General features: G+C 46.4%; 1 protein-coding gene across 1 annotated transcript in view; it reads left to right on the forward strand.

Moving 5' to 3' along the window:
* Positions 1–2,154: 2,154 nt before the first annotated feature.
* Positions 2,155–13,207, forward strand: part of LOC106560529 (phosphatidylinositol 3-kinase regulatory subunit gamma) — a 356,086-nt gene continuing 345,033 nt past the window's right edge. The window contains exons 1-2 of the mRNA XM_045687847.2: positions 2,155–2,319; positions 2,701–3,858. Coding sequence (XP_045543803.1) covers positions 3,507–3,858 — 352 coding nt within the window. The 5' untranslated portion in view covers positions 2,155–2,319; positions 2,701–3,506. The remainder of the gene's footprint in view (positions 2,320–2,700; positions 3,859–13,207) is intronic.

Below are 13,207 nucleotides of genomic sequence, written 5' to 3' on the forward strand. Positions count from 1 at the left end.
AAGTCAAGCCATTGATTATAGGGAAATATGGGCAGAGAAAAAACACACTGCAAAAATGCCCCCCCCCCCCCCCAGTAAATTTCGATCCGTCACTCATTAGATATGAAAATAGGCAAATGCAAATCCAGTCAATTCAAATAGCCTATCAGTTTTAGGAATTTTATTTAATTGGAAATATAACTTTGACTGGCCTCGGTGCCAGTGACTAACACTAGGCAAGCCTGGACTCGTCGGACCCACATTCGGGCAAATTATGTTTATTTTGAAAGTAAACATTCTAACAGTGTAATAAATACATTTCATATATGCTATTGGAAGAATAATCATTTGGTTGTGTTTAAGATAGTCTTAGGTAACATTAGAATACAAAATACAATTTATTTCAAAGAACACAATAGCGTTTCCATTAGTTTATGCAACTGTAGGCTGAACAAAAGAAAACCAATAAAACTCCACAATTCAAGTGTTAAAATCCATTAAATAAACACCAGCACAAAGATCATGCATTATTCATTTGTTAAGGGCAGGCCTTGAGGAATTCATTTAAGTAAATGCATTTAAAAAGAACAGAATGGCATATTTTGATTTTAAATATATTATTGTGCTTTGAGTGATGCATCGCACATGGGGAGCGCATGACCTAGCAGTAATTCTGCCCCCCAAAAAGTTAGATTTTGGAGCTCAAGGGTCATTTTTATGAGTTGCAGAGTTGTAGGAAAGGATATGTGATTAGGAAAATGTATAATATGCTCTTTCTGATACTATATCAACATCAAAACGTCTTACCTGCTTGTGAATGAGCAAAAGTCCGTTATTGGCACTCCGTTTTGTTTACCTGCCACTGTGTCAATTCCAAGCTGCGCTGTTCATCCGATTCTTCATATACCATTTAACAATTTATAATATTCTCACTAATTAGACTATTGTCAATTTAATATTGTCTTTAGGCTAACTCTATTACTATATGTGTGAAGTTAGTTTCGATATAGTTCAGGTGTAGTTTCGATGGGCCATCAACTGCACAGGTCTGACGGGCAAGGGGGGGTGACATGTCCTCTTAAAACGGCTTATAATATTAAGGTTTTAACAATGATAGTGTGTTACACTTATTTAGGAAAAGTCAAGGACGGGAGGGACATAACTTTGAAAATGGCAGTTATTCAAAACGTTTATTCGTTTTGAGTTAATATGATGTGCAAGAAAGGCATGTCAGTGTACCTACGCAGATTACATTAAAATTTGAAATGTAAACGGTTACATTTGTGGCAGCCTAGCCTAGCCTAGCCTACCGTCTCTTCGGCACTGAGCCAGTGAGAGGTTACCAAACCTATTGTGATTATTACTGTTCTATCTGGGCATTATGTTCTAGTCTCATAGTCTATTAATTACAGGCCTATGGTTTATTATGTGTAATTCTATTTGAGTCGCATGTTAAATGAAAGAGTCTGGCCTTACGTAGGCCTACAAGACAATTTGGTCTGTAATGACAAATCACATATTAGATGGTTTGTTGTGTGCAATCAATTACAGTAGGGTATAGGGTAGGCTACGATTTTATTATGATTTAATGATGATTTGAGTGCCCAAATTGTGGCCCAACTACATTTTTTTGCTGGCCCTGACATCAACAGATTTCTGCCTATGACAGTGGCCTAAATTACACAGTGAGATTGAAAATGTGCACACATGACGTAGCAGATTGCCCCTGGCAGTGGAACGGTTTGTAACGGTCCAGTTGTGATTACGTTAGGATAGCAGCACTGCTGCCGTACCGTCCGAAATATTATCCGTTCTTTCCCCTCTCCATGTGAGATTGATCGTTTTTTCCAGAGGCGCGCAAAATTCAGTTCAGATGAGCGGGCTACACAGGCTAATTTATCATTATTCTGACGCAGCTCCAACTATCCTAGCCAACATGACCGCCCGTCGCGATTTGGACCCTGTGTTCATTCCGCACATGTGAGTAAACTACGACAGGCCTAATGCTAAATGTGGTAAAACATAATAATTCGTGTTTCTACGGTATCAGTATTAACCTCAGTCCATTGCCTACTGCGGTAGTGCGATAGTGCGCCTTCTCTACTGGAATAATTCGCAGACGCCGGGGGCGTGGTCTCTGACATCACCACGCGCTGTAATCGAGTATTGGGAGCAGGTCTGGCTCGAGGTGTGGACCAGCCACGCATCTTTATACCGGGCTATATGGACGTCTGCTTTTATATTCTTCTGTCTTTTATATCGTGTGTATTTTAACAAGCAAGTCGCATAAATTGGATAACGGTGCACGGATAGAAGGCAAGAGCTCTACGACATTGAAAGGTAAGTTTACGCCGCAATTTCACAAAATAGGCTACCAGTCGAGTTTTTGCTTGCTGCTCTAAAGTTCCTATTCGCCCAGTCACATTTTGTATGTGATACGTTTGATTCCATGCCTTCATTTTATAGTGTGGCTATCATATAATATGTAGTCCTAATGTATAATATTAGCCACACACAATGGAATCTGTCAATTGAAATAATGTTCGATTTTTCACATGTCTGTAAATTCTGTATCACGTTACTATAAATTATCCTTATATTGCTTCCTGTCAATAGTGATGCAAATAATAACATAATGATAATATTACGGCATGTTATATCATTATATCAACATATTTAATGTCCTAATAAGGAGGCTATAACCATGTAACTTTGATGAAGTTTCCAGGTAGGGCTGGCTGGCAGCAGTGGGACTGGGACGTGTGTGAAGGCAGTCTGCTGGAGTAGTGAGAGAGAGTGCTGGACTGGATGCCCCGCCTGTCTGCTCTGCAGTGGATTAATATTATCCAGGTATGGGAGGGAGCTAGGGTGGCCTGTAGTGAGTTCACTGTGCTGCAACACCTGACTGACAGAACAGAGGGGACACTGGGTAGGAGGATCCCACATCTATCTGTCGAACACTACCAACTTTGCACAACCTCAGAATCTTGGGACACACCCCATCAACCCCATCAAGGGCTCTAGGTCACCCTGTCTGGAAACGGTGTTACTCAGTGCTACCCTCCTCTGTCCCCCCAGTCTGTCTCTGTCTCTCCTCCATGCCCACCTCAGACCTCCTCAGGCCCTGGACACACCAGACGGGAGAGTTGAGACTGACTGACTGACTGATAGACAGACAGACTGACTGATAGACAGACTGACTGATAGACAGACTGACTGATAGACAGACAGAGGGGTGGAGCATCAGAAGTGTACCTAACTGAGGACGAAGGACAGACCCACTGTCTGGTTTCTCCTCCTCAGTGAATGGTGCAGTTTCTCACCATGACTTGGATGGGGTCACCCCAATGCTGATTCTTTACTATTCTCTTCAACCCAAGGGCTACTAGACTTCAGGGTGAACACTAAAGTACTAGTCCTCGCTAAGGCATTGGATTTAAGTTTGCAAAGTAAAAACAGAGGACTTGAATCAGTGACGCAGCAGAACTCAAGCCTGAGGGACTATCGATGAGCCTGTGACTGTCGCCATGACAGCCTCTGACAGCAGCTTCCAGTACCGCGCACTCTTCGAGTACAAACGGGAGCATGGTGATGACATCAGCCTCCAGCCAGGGGACATCCTGACGGTCCTGAAGGCCTCTCTGAAGGACTACCAGGAAGGGGATGAACACCGCAGCCCCAAGGGATGGCTGCACGGCACCAACGAGCGGACCAAAGAGAAGGGCGACTTCCCCGGGACGTTTGTGGAGTACACTGGGGTGTTGAGGCAGGGGCTGCCCGCCGCCAAGCCCTGGCCCAGACCCGTTCCCCCAACCCCTGGGGGAACACAGAGCAGCGTGGGGCCCGGACCCCAGCCTACAGGGGCCGCTGCAGCAGGAGGTAAGTGTTGGAACTGAGGATGGGGGCGTGCCAAGAGTACTCCATTCAGAAACATGGAGACTGGCCATCTGTTAAATGTTAGAGCTATCTGTTATGACCTGTTAACTGCAATGTAATGGTGCTTGGCTTTATGGTTTGGTCTGGTAATCTATACTGAACAAAAATATTAACGCAACATGCAGTAATTTCTATGATTTTACTGAGTTACAGTTAATTTGAGGAAATCAGTCAATTGAAATGAATTCATTAGGCCCTAATCTATGGATTTCACATGACTGGGTATACAGATTTGCATCTGTTGGTCACAGATACTGTACCTTAAAAAAAATGGGCCTCAGGATCTAGTCACAGTATTTCTGTGCATTCAAATTGCCATCGATAAAATGCAGTTGTGTTCCTTTTCCATAGCTTATGCCTGCCCATACCATAACCACACTCTTTTCACAACGTTGACATCAGTAAACCGCTTGCCCACACGACGCCATACACATGGTCTGCGGTTGTGAGGTCAGTTGGACATATTGCCAAATTCTCTAAAATGACGTTGGAGACGGCTTATGGTAGAGAAATGAACATTCCCTGGCAACAGCTCTGGTGGACATTCCTGCAGTCAACATGCCAATTACATGCTCCCTCCAAACTTGATACATCTGTGGCATTGTGTTGTGTGACAAACTGCACATTTTAGAGTATGCCTTTTATTGTCCCTAGCATAAGGTGCACCTGTGTAATGATCATGCTGTTTAATCAGCTTCTTGATATGCCACTGTCAGGAGGATAGATTATCTTGGTAAATGAGAAATGCTCACTAACAGGGATGTGAACAAATTTGTGCACACAATTTGAGAGAAATAAACGTTTCGGCGTATGGAACATTTTTGTTATCTTTTATTTCAGCTCATGAAACATGGGAACAACACTTTACATGTTGCGTTTATATTTTTGTTCAGTGTATACCACTGGGTTTTGTTGTAATTCTGGACTAGAGGCAAACAGTATCACTGACTGAATGGCAGTCTGTTATGTTGTGAGTCATCATGGACCAGAGTGTGAATTCGGTCGCCTGTCTGACGCATGTGTTAAAGCTTTACTGCAGAAAAAGATAAAAGAGTGTATTTCTGTACTTCCACCAGACCAGTCCTGAGAAGTGAACATGTTGTGACACAGCCACACCCGTGTGTGCTCCAGTAGGCGCCCATGTGCTCCAGATGCACAGCCAGCCTCAAAGATGCTAACCTGCGTTAGCGCTGTTGTCTCGCACTGAGTGTTCCTGTCACTGCATTAGTTCCTAACCAAACCTTCGTGTTAGTTCTGCTAAAATGAAGATGCACTAGCATTTTTGTTTACGAAGATGATGTGTATGTGTTTTTGAAAAGAGCTAGGTCTATGTGTGTGTGTGTGTGTGTGTGTGTGTGTGTCTGAGAGTGTCATGACTCGCAGGCAGCTGGATTTGTTTTGATGTTTTATTCAGCATCCAGATGAACAAATGCAGCACTCCTCACAAAGAGGACAAGCTCTGGTATAAGCCTGTATCCAGACTTGCTTGTGAGCAAGCAAAAGTAACACTTAAAAAGCTGTCCTCTATTTGGCAGGCTTTGATTAGTGTTTTTACAGGGTTGGGTGAGCTCTGTTTTAGCTCTGTGTGTCTGGCCTGGGGTTAGGGCTGCTGTACAGTGGCGTACCGGACACCTCCACAAGTCAGGAGTTTTGAAGCAAATTTCCAACTATTCTACACATTTCTGGTTGGGGGCCTCTGAGGGTCGACATGTCATAAGTCATGGCAAAATGTTTAGAAGTACAGGAAATTAGCTTTAAAAATGCAACATTTTCTCTCAGCCTCATGGGAAATTGTGTAGAATAGCATGAAATTAGCTATAAAACTGCACTTTTTTTCTGCCCCATAGCAAAAATGTGTAGAATTGCAGGAAATAAGCTTTAAAACCACAACATTTTCTCTCTGCCCAATGGTAAAATGTGTAGAATTGCAGGAAGTTGCTGTTTTCCTAAAAAAAGTAGCGTACTATAGTGTTGCGGTTGTTCATCTGCTAAATGGGCCAGGCGGATTATTCCAGGACTGCTCTGCCTAATTGTCTGCCATGCTAGTCTCTTTTATGGGAGTAGGTTAGGCCTGTTTTCTGTTATTTATAACAGTCGCTCTGTATCTCTCTCTCTCTCGTTGCTTTGTAATCGGCCTACTTGATAGCCGTTGTTATGTTATGAGTCTCCTTGCCAGCCAGTCAGACTAAGCTAAACTAGGCCATCAGTCCTCAGTCCCTCCAGCCGTTTTTCCTCCCAGGCACAAGACTGTATTTGACTTGAATAATTGATTGGCTGGCTGGTGCATTGGATCATGGGGCTGACACGCTACACTCCTCCAATCACGTATCACCTCACTTCCAGCAGCAGCAGTAGAAACAACAAGCAGCAGCAGAGGAACATGGAGGGCTTAGTTTGCAGAGGGAATAGTAGTGCCCAATCTACACTTCTATCTCTGCTGAAAAGCCGGCATAAGAAGGCTGGCAGATCTTAACTGTATGGTACTACGGTATGGGACGGTACAGTATGGGGTATTCCACACCATTCTCTCCTCTTCCTTCATCATCTCGGCTTGGCAGGCAGAGAAGCGGAGTAAGAATGGATTAAAGGTAGACTCAACGATATGACGTAGATCCGTGCTTGACTTGGGATGAAAGAAGTGCAGGTCTTTTTCCAAGTCGTTCCATTAGACTATGTTTACTCTGATTATTCACATTTAAGGGTTCATACACATTTTCAATGACTTCACCACATTTTCATGACTATTATTATAGCCTACATGAAAAACTTAAAAGTTACCATTATTGACACTGGAAGGCTGTTTTGTCTAATCCCAAGTAGGCCTATCATCTCCTGCCGTTGTGTGGTCAACCTGCCATCTGGAGATTTCCTGGGTGTGCAGGCTTGGCTTTTGTTCAAACCCTGAAACACCAAGCCTGCATATCAAGGTCATGTTGAGCAAATGATGTTTAGGGTACAACTTAGTTAGAGCAGGGCTTGAACAAAAGCCTGCACACCCAGTAGCTATCCTGGAGGATGGTTGCCACCCTTGAGATAAAATATTGGGTAACAAACCAAATGCTTTTGTCTTTATAAAATGATTCCTAAATTCAATGAATCAGGGATCAAATGGATAAGGTAGGCTACTTCAAAGCAAGGTACACTACATGACCAAACGTATGTGGACACCTCGACGAACATCTCATTTCAAAATCATGGGCATTAATATGGAGTTGGTCCTCCCCTTTGCTGCTGTAACAGCCTCCACTCTTCTGGGAAGGCTTTCCACTAGATGTTGGAACATTGTTGCGGGGACTTTCTTCCATTCAGCTGCAAGAGCATTAGTGAGGTCGGGCACTGATGTTGGGCGATTAGGTCTGGCTCGCAGTCGGCTTTCCAATTCATTCCAAAGGCGTTCAATGGGGTTGAGGTCAAGGCTCTGTGCAGGCCGGTCAAGTTTTTCCACATCAATCTCGAAAAACTATTTCATTATGGACCTTGCTTTGTGCATGGGGGCATTGTTATGCTGAAAAAGGAAAGGGCCTTCCCAAAACTGTTGACACAAAGTTGGAAGGACAGAATCGTTTAGAATGTAGCGTTAAGATTTCCCTTCACTGGAACTAAAGGGCCTAGCCCGAACCATGAAAAACAACCCCAGACCATTATTCCTCTTCCACCGAACTTTACAGTTGGCACTATTCATTGGGTCAGGTAGCGTTCTCCTGGTATCTGCCAAACCCAGATTCGTCCATCGGACTGCCAGATGGTGAAGCATGATTCATCACTCCAGAGAACGCGTTTCCACTGATGCATCAGTCAAATGGTGGTGAGCTTTACACCACTCCAGCCGACGCTTGGCATTGTGCATGGTGATTGTAGGCTTATTGTGCCTGCATTGCTTCCGGAGGCAGTTTGGAACTTGGTAGTGAGTGTTGCCACCGAGGACAGACGATTTTTATGCGATGCGTGCTGCAGCACTCAGCGGTCCCGTTCTGTGAGCTTGTGTAGCATACCACTTTGCAGCTGAGTCGTTGTTGCTCTTAAACGTTTCCACTTCACAATAGCAACTCTTATAGTTGACCGGAGCAGCTCTAGCAGAGCACCAGAGCTGTTGCCACAGAATTGAATGTTAATTGCTCTACCGTAAGCCACGTCCCACATTATTTGAGAGTATTTGGAAGTACGTCCAACCGGCCTGACAACCACAGACCACGTGTAACCACGACAGCCCAGGACCTTCACATCCGGCGTCTTATACCTGCGGGATCATCTGAGACCAGCCACCCGGACAGCTGAAACAGAGGAGTATTTCTGTCTGTAATAAAGCTCTTTTGTGGGGAAAAACTAATTCTGATTGGCTGGGCCTGGCTCCCCAGTGGGTGGGCCTATGCCCTCCCAGCCTGCCCAGTCACGTGATATCCATAGATTACGGCCTAATTTATTTATTTCAATTGCAAAATGTATCATACAGGATGATTTCTGTATTTTGAAAGTTATATATCTTGACAACTTGATTGCTGACAAGCAAAACATTTTGGGATTATGTCAACAATGGACTAATGAAACAAATACCAGAAGTTAGTTTTTGGATGGAGTTTTCCTTTAACGTTGTAGCAATTGCATTGCTGTTGTTTAATAGAAGGGAATCCGAGCTTTCCAACGGTGCAGATTTATTTAGCCTATCTACCTACAGTGCCAGTGGAAAGGCGACAATGACATTAATGCCTAGTTAGCTATAGTTAACTAGCGAGATAACTGTTACAAGTTATGTTTTAAATTGGCCATCTTGTTAGTCTGTTGTACTTTCATTATTTTATACCTGCAGCTGAAATGTCGCCCTTTCCTCAGGCAACGACAAACTTGCACTGGCACACACAGACATGCACTGAAGGTTCATTCCGTTAATGACTGATATGTTGATTTTTAAGTGTTGATAATATTTAAAACTGTGGGTTCATGAATTACATGAACACCAATTATGAAACTAATTTCCATGACTTTTCATGACCTTACAAACCCTCATTTGTCACGTCCTGACCATAGTAAGATGTTAGTTTCTATGGTAGAGTAGGTCAGGGCATGACAGGGGGTGTTTTTCTATGTTTTGTATTTCTATGTTCAGGTTCTAGTTTTGTATTTCTATGTTGGGTTTGTTTGGGATGATCTCCAATGGTCCTCGTTGTCTCTAATTGGATATCATACTTAAGTAGGGTTTTTTCCACCTTGGTTTGTGGGAGATTGTTTTTGAGTAGTGTATGTTTCACCTCTGTGTCACGGTTTGTTGTTTTTGTTAGTTCAGTTTATTGTTTATGTGTCGCATAGTTTCACGCTGAAAATAAAATGTGGAACGACACACACATGCTGCACTTTGGTCCGCCTCTCCTTTCGACAACCGTGACAGAATCTCCCACCACCAAAGGACCAAGCAGCGTGATCAGGAGTGGACCTGGGAGGACATTTTGAACAGCAAGGGATCCTGGACGTGGGAGGAGATCCAGGCTGGGTGGGATCGCCTCCCATGGGAACAGGTGGAGGCAGCGAGAGCAGAGCGGCGACGAGAAGAGGAACTAGCCCGGCAACGAGGCAAGCACAAGAGGCAGCCCCAAAATATATTTTTTGGGGGGTGCACACGGGGAGACTGACAGAGTCAGGGTGGAGACCTGAGCCAACTCCCCGTGCTTACCATGGGGAGCGAGTGAAGAAGCAAGCACCGTGTTATGCGGTGATGCACACTGTGTCGCCAGTGCGCATTCACAGCCCGGTGCGATCTGTGCCTGCGCCCCGCATTGGCCGAACTAGGTTGAACATTCAGCCAGGAAGGGTGGTGCCAACTCAGCGCTCCTGGTCTCCAGTTCGCCTTCTCGGTCCAGGATATCCTGCGCCAGTTCTGCGCACTGTGTTGCCAGTGCGCCTGCACAGCCCAGTTCGTCCTGTGCCAGCGACCCCGCCCTTGCCATACTAAAGTAAGCATCCAGCCAGGACGGGTTGTGCCAGCCATAAGCTCCAGACCTCCAGTGCGCCTCCAAGGCTCAGTATATCCTGCGCCAGTTCTACGCACTGTGTCGCCAGTGCGCCTGCACAGCCCAGTTCGTCCTGTGCCAGCGACCCCGCCCTTGCCATACTAAAGTAAGCATCCAGCCAGGACGGGTTGTGCCAGTCATAAGCTCCAGACCTCCAGTGCGCCTCCACGGCCCAGTATACCCTGTGCCTGCTCTGCGCACCCGGCCTCCAGCGACGTTCCCTAGTCCAGAGCTCCCAGCGACGTTCCTCAGTCCGGAGCCTCCAGCGACGTTCCCTAGTCTGGTGAGACCTGTTCCGCTCCACGTACGAAGCCTCCAGTGATGATCCATGGCCCGGAGCCTGTAGGGATAATCCATGGCTAGAAGCCTGTAGAGATGATCCATGGCCCGGAGCCTGTAGAGATGATCCATGGCCCGGAGCCTGTAGAGATGATCCATGGCACGAAGCCTCCAGTGATAATCCATGGCCCGGAGCCTCCAGTGATGATCCATGGCACAAAGCCTCCAGTGGTGATCCATGGCGCAGAGCCTGCAGTGATGATCCATGGCATGGAGCCTGTAGCGACGGTCCCAGGTCCGGAACCTCCAGCGACGGCCTGCAGCCCGGAGTCTTCAGCGACGGCCTGCAGCCCGGAACCTCCAGCGACGATCCGCAGCCCGGTTCCTCCTCCCACGATCCACGGTCCGGTGGTACAGAAGCAGAGGGATCAGCGGGTGGAGCGGGGGTTATGCCCCGAACCAGAGCTGCCTCCTCTGTGGGAGGATCCGCGGGTTGTGCCAGTCATAAGCTCCAGACCTCCAGTGCGCCTCCACGGCCCAGTATACCCTGTGCCTGCTCTGCGCACCCGGCCTCCAGCGACGTTCCCTAGTCCAGAGCTCCCAGCGACGTTCCTCAGTCCGGAGCCTCCAGCGACGTTCCCTAGTCTGGTGAGACCTGTTCCGCTCCACGTACGAAGCCTCCAGTGATGATCCATGGCCCGGAGCCTGTAGGGATAATCCATGGCTAGAAGCCTGTAGAGATGATCCATGGCCCGGAGCCTGTAGAGATGATCCATGGCCCGGAGCCTGTAGAGATGATCCATGGCACGAAGCCTCCAGTGATAATCCATGGCCCGGAGCCTCCAGTGATGATCCATGGCACAAAGCCTCCAGTGGTGATCCATGGCGCAGAGCCTGCAGTGATGATCCATGGCATGGAGCCTGTAGCGACGGTCCCAGGTCCGGAACCTCCAGCGACGGCCTGCAGCCCGGAGTCTTCAGCGACGGCCTGCAGCCCGGAACCTCCAGCGACGATCCGCAGCCCGGTTCCTCCTCCCACGATCCACGGTCCGGTGGTACAGAAGCAGAGGGATCAGCGGGTGGAGCGGGGGTTATGCCCCGAACCAGAGCTGCCTCCTCTGTGGGAGGATCCGCGGGATGAGAAGGTTATGGGTACTGCACCATAGCCGCAATAGACAATAGGTACCCAGCCTGCCCTCCCTTTTTTTTGGGGGGGGGGGGGGGGGTTGTTGTTTTGTTTAGGTGCGGTCAGAGTCGGCACCTTTGGGGGGGGTACTGTCACGTTCTGACCATAGTAAGATGTTATTTTCTATGGTAGAGTAGGTCAGGGCGTGACAGGGGGTGTTTTTCTATGTTTTGTATTTCTATGTTCAGGTTCTAGTTTTGTATTTCTATGTTGGGTTTGTTTGGGATGATCTCCAATTAGAGGCAGCTGGTCCTCGTTGTCTCTAATTGGAGATCATACTTAAGTAGGGTTTTTTTCCACCTTGGTTTGTGGGAGATTGTTTTTGAGTAGTGTATGTTTCACCTCTGTGTCACGGTTTGTTGTTTTTGTTAGTTCAGTTTATTGTTTATGTATCGCATAGTTTTACGCTGAAAATAAAATGTGGAACGACACACACTCTGCACTTTGGTCCGCCTCTCCTTTCGACAACCGTGACATCATTTGACAACTTGGAACAGGGCAGCATGCGAATTTAGTTTGCCGAATTTTCAATCTGCACATTTTCAATCTGCACAATCTCGAACAGTCTACTGTGACGCACAGATTCACAGAGTAACAGAGTGAAGCGAACCCGTGCGCATGCGCAGATACTTTGTGTGACTGTGTGAGAGCTACAGTGAGGGAAAAAAGTATTTGATCCCCTGGTGATTTTGTACGTTTGTCCAGTGACAAAGAAATGATCAGTCTATAATTTTAATGGTAGGTTTATTTGAACAGTGAGAGACAGAATAAAAAAAATAATAAAAAAAAACGCATGTCAAAAATGTTATAAAATGATTTGCATTTTAATGGGGGAAATAAGTATTTGACTCCTCTGCAAAACATGACTTAGTACTTGGTGGCAAAACCCTTGTTGGCAATCACAGAGGTCAGATGTTTCTTGTAGTTGGCCACCAGGTTTGCACACACACACCTTAATGTGCTTCTTCTGGAGCCACTCCTTTGTTGCCTTGGCCGTGTGTTTTGGGTCATTGTCATGCTGGAATACCCATCCACGACCCATTTTCAATGCCCTGGGTGAGGGAAGAAGGTTCTCACCCAAGGTTTTATGGTACATGGCCCCGTCCATCATCCCTTTGATGTGGTGAAGTTGTCCTGTCCCCTTAGCAGAAAAACACCCCCAAAGCATAATGTTTCCACCTCCATGTTTGACGGTGGGGATGGTGTTCTTGGGGTCATAGGCAGCATTCCTCCTTCAAACACGGCGAGTTGAGTTTATGCCAAAGAGCTCCATTTTGGTCTCATCTGACCACAACACTTTCACCCAGTTGTTCTCTGAATCATTCAGATGTTCATTGGCAAACTTCAGACGGGCATGTATATGTGTTTTCTTGAGCAGCGGGACCTTGCAAGCACTGCAGGATTTCAGTCCTTCACGGCGTAGTATGTTACCAATTGTTTTCTTGGTGATTATGGTCCCAGCTGCCTTGAGATCATTGACAAGATCCTCCCATGTAGTTCAGGGCTGATTCCTCACCGTTCTCATGATCATTGCAACTCCACGAGGTGAGATCTTGCATGGAGCCCCAGGCCGAGGGAGATTCACAGTTCTTTTGTGTTTCTTCCATTTGCGAATAATCGCACCAACTGTTGTCACCTTCTCACCAAGCTGCTTGGCGATGGTCTTGTAGCCAATTCCAGCCTTGTGTAGGTGTACAATCTTGTCCCTGACATCCTTGGAGAGCTCTTTGGTCTTGGCCATGGTGGAGAGTTTGGAATCTGATTGATTGATTGCTTCTGTGGCCAGGTGTCTTTTATACAGGTAACAAGCTGAGATTAGGAGCACTCC

This window comes from Salmo salar, chromosome 10 (assembly GCF_965601325.2).
Source record: "Salmo salar chromosome 10, fSalSal1, whole genome shotgun sequence".
Taxonomy (NCBI): Eukaryota; Metazoa; Chordata; class Actinopteri; order Salmoniformes; family Salmonidae; genus Salmo; species Salmo salar.